General features: G+C 48.5%; 4 protein-coding genes across 4 annotated transcripts; 1 reads left to right on the forward strand and 3 right to left on the reverse strand.

Annotated features, from left to right (window-relative positions):
• Positions 1 to 869: 869 nt before the first annotated feature.
• Positions 870 to 1,094, forward strand: BP5553_01627 (uncharacterized protein; the record flags this gene model as incomplete). The annotated part of the gene is made up of 1 exon (XM_032010250.1): positions 870 to 1,094. One exon carries the CDS (start codon positions 870 to 872, stop codon positions 1,092 to 1,094), a length of 225 nt encoding a protein of 74 aa, XP_031874304.1.
• A 1,089-nt stretch (positions 1,095 to 2,183) lies between these two features.
• On the reverse strand, positions 2,184 to 4,936 carry BP5553_01628 (uncharacterized protein; the record flags this gene model as incomplete). The annotated part of the gene is made up of 2 exons (XM_032010251.1): positions 2,184 to 2,587; positions 2,638 to 4,936. The coding sequence occupies 2 exons, from the start codon at positions 4,934 to 4,936 to the stop codon at positions 2,184 to 2,186; spliced, it is 2,703 nt and encodes a 900-aa protein (XP_031874305.1).
• A 1,046-nt stretch (positions 4,937 to 5,982) lies between these two features.
• On the reverse strand, positions 5,983 to 7,233 carry BP5553_01629 (uncharacterized protein; the record flags this gene model as incomplete). The annotated part of the gene is made up of 1 exon (XM_032010252.1): positions 5,983 to 7,233. The coding sequence occupies one exon, from the start codon at positions 7,231 to 7,233 to the stop codon at positions 5,983 to 5,985; it is 1,251 nt and encodes a 416-aa protein (XP_031874306.1).
• Positions 7,234 to 9,926: 2,693 nt separating this feature from the next.
• On the reverse strand, positions 9,927 to 11,715 carry BP5553_01630 (MFS general substrate transporter; the record flags this gene model as incomplete). The annotated part of the gene is made up of 2 exons (XM_032010253.1): positions 9,927 to 11,626; positions 11,673 to 11,715. The coding sequence occupies 2 exons, from the start codon at positions 11,713 to 11,715 to the stop codon at positions 9,927 to 9,929; spliced, it is 1,743 nt and encodes a 580-aa protein (XP_031874307.1).
• Positions 11,716 to 12,649: the final 934 nt, after the last annotated feature.

The following is a 12,649-nucleotide window of genomic DNA, read 5'->3' on the forward strand; positions in this document are numbered from 1 at the left end:
GGTGTGCACATAGTATTCCTAGGTGTCTGCATGTATTGATAACTACCAAATCAGGGAAGTCCCGCCAGGATCCCACACCCAATACCTTCCCCCTTGGGGTGGTGTATAATTAGCAGCATCGCTATCGCCTGTCCGTGCGTGAGTGCCTTATCGAATGAAACGCGGGGGTGGAGCTGGTGGAGCCAGTGGAGCCGAGCGGGGGCAATTAGTGTTACCCCAGATGCCCCACTCGCCTTCGCATCATTGGCGGCTTGGCTGGTTGTCGCTGGCTGGATGCGATGCTATTCGCTGCAACCAGCAACGACGTATCGATGTATCACTGTATCGCTGTGTCAGTATACCAGATACGTTGTCTGTGCCACAGAGTACGGTGTCAGGTGGCAGCACCGCCCTCCTGCGGTGGTGTTAAGATCGTATGAAGAATGAGGAGAGGAGGAGTAATAGCATTCTTAGTAATGGAACGTAGGCGGGCACATCCTGTCCACTGTCCGCTGTAGTGACTGTACGCTGTAGTGCAACACCACTCAGTACATCCCTTAAGTACCTTAACCGCCCAACTTCGACTCCTCTTCTTCTCCTCTTCCTTCTTCACCACACAGTCCAGTCTTGCTTGTACCGTGTAACTTGAACAGCATACTCTCCACTCTCCACTCTACTCGCAAGACAATCCAAATCAACACAAACTACACAAACTACACGCACCAAACACTCCATACCTCGTACTTCCCCGTTTTCATCAACCGCTCTGCCAACTTCCCTCGACCAAAACACCCATAAACACACACTCGACCACAACAAAACAACTCTCACACAACACAGCACAATACACTTCAATACCATACACTTCAATACCATACAATTCAATCAATATGCCCGCCCTCATCCCAACATACTACCTCGCCCTCACCGCCGGCAACGTCGCCGTCCTCAGCTTCGCCTGGGGCAGACTCGCCACTCCCTTGGCTGGTCCTCAACTGACACAACAACGCACCCGTATTGTGCAAAAGGCAAAGGCCGTCGCCATGAAGCCAGCGACCTCGCCATTCCCAAGAGGCGCCCACACACTGCCCATGTTTGATGCGGCACCTATGTAAATGGTAGCCGTGAATGAATGGGTGAGTGGCCGTGTTGCACTCTTTGTGTTGTTAACTGTTACTGACGACTCGACTAGGCTGTTACATCACGCTACGGAGTGGCCATTCATGCATTCATGCATTGATTCTTTTATTTTCATCGTTGATTATTCGGGCGTAATTGGGTCTTATGGGGGTTTGGTGTTGTTTATTAGTTACTACGCAATCAATCATATCGTATCGTATCACGGAATGGGGGAAATTGGGGAATTGGAAGGAATGGGGAATAGGGGAACTAGGGGAACTTGGCGTGGGATCCAGCGCGTGCGGGGTCGCGGACTGGTTGCTTTGTAAGGGGGAACTTGCACTTGGAATACTTGTTTATTCAGTGCTGCTGAGATGAGATAGCATCAAGAGTCAAGACTGCATCAGTTGAGATAAAATCAGAAAACCCTAGATCTAGATCTCTAGAATCAACATACATATCTATCTATTACACGAGAGGATTGAATTTCAATTATTGCGTGTGCGCGTGCGTGAGGTGGGAATTGTGCGCTCCTACATGTACCAAGGTACGTACGCGTCTTGGTGTGGATGGGGCACGATGACGATATGTCTGGGCATGCATTCAGCTCGCTATCGTGACCCACCTCCTTCACTCTGCTCCACTCTACTCTAGCCATCGTACATTTCTATATTCATAGGGAATACAATAGCACGGATAAATCAGTAATCGATTTACGAAACCTAAAACCCTCGGGGTATTTATTGTGTCTCTCGAGTCAAAAAGCTATTCATTCGCCAATCCTCTACAGAGTCCAAGACGACGATAACCACAGGCTCCTAATGTAAAATAACTCTAGGTAGGCTCATCTCCCTCTGCATCCATTTCAGACACCCAAACCGCAGCGAGGATGCTATTATTCTGACATTAACACTCTAATGAATCGTACAATAAGCACAATACAATGAACCCAAACGTCGCCTATGCAAAATCTCAAGTTGCCTCCCAAAACAATCATTTCCAGAATCAACTCCCGCTATCCAAAGCATTTCATATCAAAAACACGCTTTCTATCGCTAGTCACAACCCATGCATCGGCTCATGATTCATGATTCGTTTCGACTCCTCCTACTCGTCCCCGGAGTTTGCCCAACTGGAGAGCCCGGTGGCGGAGGGTTTCTTGTATAGCCCGGATAATGGCCTGGAGCATCAGGGGGTTCTCTCAACCCTAAGCCATCGAGCCCGCCGCTCATCATAGGCTCATCGAAGTTATTGCTAGCCGCCCTCCGCCGAGGTGGCGCGGGCTCAAGCATTTTAGGTGCGTTCCTGTCGTAGACACGATCTTCGTCGTCGGTGGTATCTGAAGATTCCGAGTCACGGTCACGGCGGCGACGTCGTCGTTCCGAACGCTCGCCCAGACTGCGTTCACGCTTATGTCGTTCATGACGCTCTCGACGAGCTCGGCGGCGTTCTGATCTTGCTTCTTGTTCCTCTGCTTCCTCGCGAGCAGCTGAATGGTGTTAGCACAAATAAAAGAAGGAATGGAGTAGAATAACAAACCTCGGAGCTTTTGTGTAACCTCTGCATAACCTTGGACCTCATCTCTCGACAAAACTCTCAACACAATGACAAAATCATCCCTCGCTTCATATCTCTCCTTACCTAGCTCAAGTGCTTCAGGGTTCACAAGCTTTCGGCTGATCTTCGTCCATCTAGCATCGGAGGGGACGCCATCCCTTTTCGCATCCTTCAGAGGCGCAACACCCTCTCTGATGGGAGCTAGATCTTCGGGGAACTTCTCCCGCGGGGCACGTAAAATCCCCTTCACGGGTTTCTCATCACTCTTCGGTCGGGGCGGTGAGACAACACGTGCGTGGGGGTTGTCCTTCGAGTCAAATGCCTCTCGAGATCGACGTTCACTGTCTAGTCCAGTGCGGATCTTGGCTGCTTCTACAGGTCCTTTCGTTGCAGATGGTCTTGGAGATCTAGTAGCGGTTGGCTCCGCCGTGGGCACTGAATTATCTTTCGAATTGAGAGCCTCTTTCAACGCCCTCAGATCCATAGTGTCCCTCGGATTAAAAGCAGTAGGGGCCGCACTAGACTGCTGTTCAGGGCGGGGCTCTCTACGCTGTGGTATGTCTGCCTTTTCTGGTCTCGGATCAGATTCCGAATCTGTCCCACTCGAGGGTGCTTCACGGCGATGTTTGTGGCGCCGCCGCCTTTCTAGGTCGTCGGCATCCCGTTGTTCGCTCAGATGTGCAGGTCGCTCTTTGGGCTCACGACCATCCAAATCAACACGGTCCTTTGCCTCTCTTTGGTTCCGAGACGGTCGAGGGTCATCATAGTATTCTTTCTGCTTCCGATCATCTCTATCATCATGATCATCCTTAGCCTTCTTCGCTGCGTTGAGGCCTACCGCAGCTCCAGCAATGCCAAGTCCAGCGGCGACTGCATCTCGGCCTTTATTGTGCTCAGGCAAATCATCGTCCGGTCTCTCCGGCCGCTCGGATCGTTCTCCTCTTTCGATTCTGTCAGTTTTGTCAAGTCTATCTGATCTCTCAACTCTTTCTGGCCTCTCGGGCCTTTTTTCTCTTTCCAGCCTGTCGAATTTCTCCTTCCTTTCTGGCCTTTCGTGCCTTTCTGCTCTGTCCAACCTGTCGGATTTCTCAGACCTCTCTAGCTTTTGTGGCAGCTCATCTCTAATACCAAAACCCCTCTGCTCGACAGGGCTACCATATCCGGGCGTGGCACGATACGGTCTTTCTCGTTTGCCCCTTGGATCATCATCTTGCACCTCGTAATAATCATTGCGCGGTCCTCTTTTGTGTTCGTGGTCCGGATATACAGGTCTTCTAGGATAACTTCGCTTGGGAGGCTGTTCCTCGAAAGGTGGATCAACCCTCGCTGGTCTATGGATAGGCGACACTGGTGGAGGAGGAGCTACTGGCATCCTTCCCATCGGCTGTTCCCATGTCGATCCCCTAGAAAACTTATCAAACCCCCTGATCGAAGGCGGCGGGCCATGCATCCTCGAGTCATAAGAGCCTACAACCAGTTCACCGTAATTACCCACACTAGTTGGCCTACTTCTCCCCCCACTTTCAAAACTGTCCCTTCGCTGCTCCTGTCTTGTAGGATTGTCCAGATCATACTGTACCAAATCTCGCGGTTTCGTATAACCATATCCATCTTCACTATAATCGTCTCCAAAGGTCGGCAGATGTCTCGCTGCTGATTTAGGATACACTGGTCGTGGTCTGCTGCTGGAATATGAGCCCCTCTCCCTGGCTGAGGGAACTCGTAATCTATCTCTCTCACGCTCCATTTCCAGGCGACGCATGTCATCATTATCCATTGTAGCACTGTATCGCTTGTTGCGGGAATGGAGGTGTTGAGAGGAAGCCGGGACTGAGTAGTAGTCTTCATCGCTCAATCGATAGGGGTTCCTCAAGGGACTCGGAGGTCTGCCGCTATGGATCACCGGTTTATTCCTTGACGCCGCCGGGGTAACAATGGTTGGGCGATTGTAGGAATCGACGGTCGAGCTTCGGGTTCGGCTGGCATTTCGAGCGCTGCTACTTCGAGATGAAGCTGGAGGAGGGTCGGCAGTGATCTTATATGTTGTCGTAACAGTTCCGGCACTACTAGCCGTGCTACTCCCGTTCCGCGAATGGGTAGTAGGAATCAGCTCGCGGCGAGAGGTGGGAATAACGCGTACGTGATGGTCGTGATCTTTGTCGTGGTGATGATGCTGGTGGTTGTGGGAAGCTGGATGGCCATGGCCAGGTAGGTTGATGGGGAGGGATGCCCGCGCCGGGTTGTAAACCGGTGAACGGGGCCGCCTGTACTGGTCGGTCATGTTTGCGATAGTCGTACTGCGTAAGGTATCAACAAGATGTCAAAGGCATGCTTCAAGAGGCGCAAAGGGACTAAATACTTGGAAGGAATGAGGCAAAAATTCGATGACTAGGCAAAGGTGTCCGTGTACTGTACTCGGAGAGTAAGCTGCCCCACGTGAGGGGTACTCGGGTGGGAATCGCTCGTAAGGCGCAAAGATATGACAGCGGCTGAAACAATACAAGATAACGCCCTGCACTAGGCAGAGCTTCCACTACGTACTACTGGCTATACGAGGTACCAAGGCAGTGCAAAGTAGTAGTATTCTCTACTTCCCGGATGCTCTCCCTACTCGGCCACGAGGTTAGCAGCACCCAACTCCCGGCATAAGGTATGAATTGATTCTATACTAAGAGTGGGATGCTTATCGATGTTATCGTAAGGGTTGAATGCGGGAATCCGAAATACTTGACGTTTTGGTGGAACTGGAATCGACCGGTGCTCCGGCCAAGGTGACAGCGGCAATAGTGACGTGAGCAGGCGAACTCCACGAAGAACAGGTTTGTGGATTCATTTTTGATGGCGTGCCTCGGCCTTCTATTCCCGGGTCCTAGGACGGAATGGAACTAGCTAGGTAGTTTAATAAGGTTAAATATGTGATTATGGTCCAAATGATGCCCGGCTGAGTTATTATTTTCAGGGTTAATAGGGCCCGGCCATTAATCATTCAAACCAAGATATTTCTCATCTTTCTACCCTCACCCGCTGCTCAAAATTTTATTCTGTCTATCGGTAGTTTATTATCTGCGCCCCCCAAGATCTATCTTAATTTAACCTTAACTGCCGTACTATACAAATAAACTATCAAGGATGTAAAACAGTAGAGTACATTTCTAGCTATGCCCCTTATATACTAGGCCGATAGCACTTCTGCACATAGTAGCGGGTTATAAATGAACATGCGAAACAAAACAGTACGAGTATTAAACCAAAACAAGTACAGCACTTGCGTACGAAGGAAGTTGTTAAACGTTTCTGACGAAAACATTACCAGGAGACTCAAGATTTTCAGTGTATCTCGATTATCTCGACTGACCTCTGAAGACTGAAAAGAATATCCCTAATGGTCCGACGTAGGTCTGGTGCCTTCTGGAATTCCATATCGAGGTCCTCAGCTTGCAATATTTGGCGGGAAAATTCATCGGGTTGCTTAAGGAACTCTTCAACGTAGCTGAGAAGGAACACACCGCAATCGTACCCGTTGTTCTGTCTAGGGATGCCGACCGCTGACATCCCAATAGCACGCGGTGGAACGACATCAATTTGCTTCCTTTCCGCAATTTCGGCAACCAAGTACTTCTTCAGATTGGTGGAAGCTGGCGAGCGACTCTTCGCGAGTGAGTCTAAGATAATAATTCTAGGCTTGGTAGGGTCGTATTTCCGGCGTGCTTTACCTCTGCGTTTTCTCTGTGGCTTTGGTTTCGGAGGCTCGTCTTGTTCTTCGGGTTTTGGTACGTCAGTATCGGGCTCTAGGTCGATAACTTCAACCTCCGGTGTTTTTGCTAGTGGTGGGCTTGGTAGAGGCGGTTCCTTGAGGTTGTTGACACTGTTACCAGGACTATCGAGCTGGATTGGATTGTCGACAGTCCCAGGGGCTTCAGAATCTGGCTTGTCTGGGAGGAGCTTAGGAGCGTTGCATATAATTGCAAGATACCAATGATTCTCTTCCAAGTCATTAACTGGTACGACAATGTAATCGAATGATAGAAGGTCAATATTCCTAGTCCACCGTTTGACAGCGTTATAATTAAAGCCTTTATTGCCGGGGGTGAGAGTAGTGTAAAAGAAAGTATTGTGAATATAGATTCGACGAGCCAATTCTGGGTCCTCCTGTTGGAGTTTACGCTGTAGCCAACCAAGATAGAAATTAATCAGGGAGTCATTCAAGAACCTGCCCTCATCAAGCATTTCAATCTCTCTCTTGTCAATTGTGGTGGTGAGGTTGCTTCTAGGGCCAGGGGGATAGTCAATTGCCTTCCGCCAATTCACAGCCCAATTCGGATTTGCGATTGTCCATTTTTGCGGACGGGGCGGGGGATTCCTGGCTGGCTTTTTGGAAGACCCTTTTCTTTTTCTGTTGGAAGCTCTCCTCGTCAAAATGGGCCCATCATTAGCGGAGCTTGCCTCCGGAGAAGGTAGTTGCTCGCGCGACGACTGCAAATGGGCTCGGGTAGAAGTATTAGTTGATCGGAGCTTCTTGGATGCTGCAGTAGCGTTATCCTCCGGATAGGAGTCATCTTCATCGCTTGCTTCGTACATCTTGCGCTTGAGTGTGGATATTCTGGAACGTTGCATGATAAATGTCTTGCTCACTTCCCTCTACAGAACCTGATTTGAACAACTAGGCGGCAGTGTTGTAGTGGTGCTTCTTGTGCTTGGAAATGTCTGTTTTGTCGCCTTTTGGTTTTTCTTAGATGTTGCGGATGAGATGCGGCTTAAGAATTAATTCGATGACAAGGGACCTTCTTGATTATATTGTATTAAGAAACCATTGGTATTGCCATCATAAAGAAGCAATGGTTCAATGTTCTCTAGGCGTAGCCAATAGTGAGTCTCCGAAAACCGGTTATCACAAAGCCTTTTTCAACGCTTTTATCCTCCTTCGTTTCCTTTGATGACATGTGGCTTAAGAATCAATTCGGCGATGATGATCCATTCTTTATGGTACGGTGCCAAAAGACCATCAGAATGGCTGTGCAACGAAGCTGTAACTTAATGTCTTAAGGCGTAACCAATCAGTGCCTCCGAAAATGTTCATCAGAAGCTATTTATACTTTGAACACCTTTATCCCCCTTCGCTTTCTATCACCACTCACATTTGGAACCCTAGAAGTCCCGCTGGTCGATACGCCTGAAGAAAGTTCTCTCTGAGCTTTATCCATCAGTTCATCGCCAATCGCAAGTTCAGGTTCGCTACAATCGCGAAGGCGCGAGCCATTTCCACCGAGAGACGCGCCGTCCTAACTAGATGAGGATTGGCCAACAGACCACTCTAAATGATTTTCGTAGATAATGAATTTGATGGTTATTGTAATTCGAACAGATTTTAGGCTTCTCTAGAGTTGAGCGTAGCAAGGTCATACTAGATGCTCACCGTACAAGACTTCCAAATGCCAGCCGGGTATATGCGGAATGAATGATAATGGCCCAAGGGAACGGTTTCAGGCGTTTTGCAGTTCACAGGTTTCTTCCACATCCACATCAACCACCAACCTGCTCTAAAAGCGGAAAATCCTTTACTCACTCCCCGCCGTCCGTGCCCCCCAATGCTTTCGAGAAGTGTTGCATTGGTACGCTGATATGGCAGGAAAACCATGCAAAAAATTTGAACTCTTGGGTAGTCCCAGGATTCTTTTAAATCAATCGTAGTATTGGAGGCTGTGTCCTGTTTTGCTCTAAGAGAGCCGCTCTCGCTCGTCTGCCTCTTGTTCGGGTATTCTTGTTGGGGTGTTGTTTAATGGTGGTGGAACAGAGTCGATTTTGAGGATGTAGCTCGTTGGACGGCCGAAAGTTCGCTATTTGTATTCAGGTATTTAGAGCATTATGGCCTCCATGGATCTAGGGGAAGCATCCAAAAGTTAGCAAAACCATACATCAATGCAGACGGGGCAAAACCATGTTTCTCGAGTTTGGCTTTCCTCCTGACACGTTCTCAAGGAGCGCTACCGCCATGGTGGCAAACAAGTGTGTACTTGGCAATCATGCATATCTCATCTAGTGGGCCGTGGAGGGGATATGTGATAATCTGGGAGGGGGCATCTGTTCATTTAGTACCAAGCAAACTTCGACCTGTCAAAGGATCCAATATACTAATTATCCAAAGATGTAGGGAATTATACTATATATCTCCGTATAGGATTTATGACACACAATTTGCTTCTTCTTATGCTTCCCTACCTTTAATTTCGCGGGGATTCTTCTACTCGCATTCAACCTCGTGGGCGGACCAGGAGCGTACCTCGACCCTAATCAATCGGGACACTATAGTATCTAAACCGACTCTCAGCGAATAGTTGAAACTATTTTCTACTGCCCCGTACTATTCGGGGCCCCGCAGGTCTGTGTCTGTCTGTACCTCCTCTGGTGGATGGAAGTTGAGTCTTGAAGTCCGATAAATTACCGACAGCGCGTCCAACATCAACATCGGTAATTTCGGGTTCGTACTCGTATTCGTAGAACGACCTTCAACCTGAACTCAAGCCGACCATTAACTTCGGAGGAGCAGGCAGGTAGATAGGTAGGTATCCCAAGTGTTAAATGTATCACACCAAATTCTCATTTTCTTAAAGCCAAAGGATCAAAATTTCCTACAATGCAACAAAGCTATGCAGTAGCTAAATATAAGTCGAAATGTCGAGGGGTGCTGTTTTCGCTCGATTCCCATTAAGTGAAATAATAAATTCATTGGATTTTATAGAAATCTTTCCCCTTCCCCATCTTGCTTATTTAGCAATTTAGATATCATTTCAGTATCCGTTGAGTCTTTTGGGCTGTATGCTCTCTGAGGTTTTTTCGAATACATCTGCACTTTTTCATCTTTACCATGCCTATCAACTTGGTCACTAATTGTCGTTGATTGTGAAGGTGGCATTGTTAAACTAATGGCCAATTTGCAACCTGCTATTCATACGGTAAGTTAGTATCCGCTCGTTTACACATACCCCGGCAAAGAAGAGGTGACGAGCAAGGGACAGGAGTGAAACCCATCTGGACACTCTACTTCCAGTTGAGAGCTTATCTCTGGGTTCTGCGAAACTTCTTCTCCATCAGCCGTTAGATCTCCATCAGCTGCTAGACCTACATCTTCATATTATCCTCGCAACTACATGAGCGGCAAGGGAGACAAGACTAGAGAAGTAATTCCTTAAAACCAAGATATTCTTATGATTCTATAAATAAGGTCTAATCGATAGATATGCGATGAAATATACCTCCCAAAGATGTACCAGAATTTATGACTCTCTACGTAAAACAGGATCTCGCGGCGGAGTTTCAAGATCAACCTCCTCTTTAACAGCTATCATATCCTCTCTGCTATTGGGAGCTTCTCCCACCCCATCACGCATAGTATATGACCAAGCCAGCGCAATCACAGCGACAAATAACAGGTAACACCACCAGACCGCGCCTACCATCCCTCTTTCCATTCCCCAAGCAAACACCCAGCCACCAGCAGCAGAACCTACTGCTCGCGCAAGACTGCTCAGCATATTCCCTGCACCATGCACTGTGCCTAGCACCGTTTTAGACGGCGCCGAATTGGTGAGTAATATCACGGTGCTAGGGATGGCAATCGTGCGAGCCATGACCTGCGCGCATAGAATAACGGCAATGCCGCCCCAGCGCGCAATTCCATCTTGGGGAAGCAACGACAGGTATGGTGCGAAAAGGTATGCAAGGGGAAAGATGAATAGGGATATGCGAAAGCAGCCTAGCGTTCCGAGGCGGGCTTGCACCCGTGGGTAGATGAAAAGTTGGAGGAAGATTCCACAGATTCCGAAGCAGGAGAGCCAGAGACCTACGGAAGGGGATTGTAAGCCTAGACCGCCAGTGAAAGAGACGACCGACCAGTCCTTGTTGGGTGAGAATGGAGTGGAGAGAAAGACTGGGAAGATATGCATGAATGCTGAGTTGTGGAGGGGTAGGAGCCCAAAGGACACTATAGTGACGAGGACATCGCGAGTCCAGATGCTACGGAAAGCAGGTCGAGGAGGTTGGGGACGAGAAGGGGGCGGTTTCGTGACTATAACTTCTGGAAATTCTTCCGAGCTTGGAAAATCTTCCAGTGTGACCGCCGTATACCCACTAGAGCGCTGCCGGAAGACGATTCGCCGTATGTATCGGTTGACCAATTCGCCAATCTTGATCCCAAGGTCTTTGTCGTCCTCCATTCCAGGTAATGTTTCTCGCATCCAGAAAACTGCCAATATAAGACTTCCCATGAGAGTGAACGCATTTGATAAGGCTGGGAGAGCATATGGGTATTTCAATGCCCACGCCACGCCCCCATCATTGTCACTGACGTTAAATATGCCCTCTGGTCCAAATAACCAAGGCAGATTGACCACCGGATCCGCCAAACAGCCTCCCAAAGCTAGTCCGGCCACCATCCCGGAATTGAACACCAGTGGCAAGATCAAGAATGCTCTTGTTTGGTATTTTCTCTCTTTGACGATTTCTGCAGTCATCGTTCTCATCACACCCACGTTTCCATTCGCAATACCTGCCAGTATCCTCCAGAACATCAAAGCCCCAATATTTCTCGAGAATCCAAATGCGGCATTTGCGATCACGCTTACCAACAGTCCGATTACGATGGTTGGTTTTCTGCCATAGAAATCCGATGCCCGGCCCCAGAGCATACTGGTCGCAAATTGCGCGAGCGGAAAAGCAGCAACCAGCAGCCCTGAAAGACGCGATATCTTTTGCGGTGCAGAATCATCATCGGAATCAATTATGGATTTGATGAGGAAGTAGATATATGGGAGGAGGCATGTATTCGAAAGGGGTTCGGAGAGCCGACATAATGAGAGTATGAAGAGTTGCGATTTATTTGGAAGATCCATCCAAGTCACGGGGGAAGACTTTGGTTCTCGCGAAGGAGGTAGTTTCTCGGAGGATTCGGGAACGGACCCATTGTGAGATACAGAGCCTTAGAGAAGTCAGTAAGTCAACAGTAAATATGGAGAGATTCCTACTCTGGAGAAGCCCCTCCTCGTCCGGAGGCTGTGAGATAGCCATCGTATCCTACAGTGGCCGCACGATCATGGTCGGAGAGGCAGGAAAAATAGGAGTGGGAAGCAGATTGGTTTTACGAGGTCTCCATGATGGCGACTCCGTCACCAGCTCTCGTGAACACTATACTCTATACTGGTAGAGTTAAAATCAAGAAAGGGATGACCAAAGCTGTCGAGGCTGAATCGAACAGCCGCAAACGAACAAATCATCCTAGATAGAACACTGGGAGAATGGTCCCTAACGGGGCTGCCATTCGACTCGCGGGCATTATGAACACATATTTAACGGGTAATTATTGGCCAACAATATGAAAGTGGAATGCTTAACAAACCGATGTGCCGTGATTGGGCTCGTGGTTTACCTGAATCACCAAAGTGACGAGGAGACCTTTCGGTGAACAGCCGTGGTAAGCAATTTAATCAGGAGCCTGGAGGATAAATGCGATGGAAGATGAATGGGCGGATGTTGATTGCGATACTGCAAAGTAGCACAGATACCCCGCTCGCTTGCGACATTAATCCGCCCTCAGGGGTCAGTCAATGTTGATCACTGTAGAAGTACAAGGACGAAATACTTGCTGCTACTGAGCGAGTGGTACTTCGATACTTCACTATCGAACATATTATTCCCGGCCTAAATACTCGTATCGGCACTACGGAGTATTCTTTTAGGATTAAGGAGTATGGTGAGACAGTCCTTATTTCCACCTCGACGTTGACTACACCGTATCTCATACCAAGGGGCTTACCAATACCCCTATCCTACTTCGTACCTATAGGTGGGTTATACCAGCCATCTTTATCATGGAACCTCATATCAATGAGACAAACTCCGTAGCCGCTGGCAAAGAGTTAACTTGAAAACATATGGCGGTACGCCGGCCTTTGATTAGTACAAAGCACTACATACAGGATAGCATAGCAGAGGTATGCATCTT

Source organism: Venustampulla echinocandica (assembly GCF_003357145.1).
Source record: "Venustampulla echinocandica strain BP 5553 chromosome Unknown scaffold_0, whole genome shotgun sequence".
NCBI lineage: Eukaryota > Fungi > Ascomycota > Leotiomycetes > Helotiales > Pleuroascaceae > Venustampulla > Venustampulla echinocandica.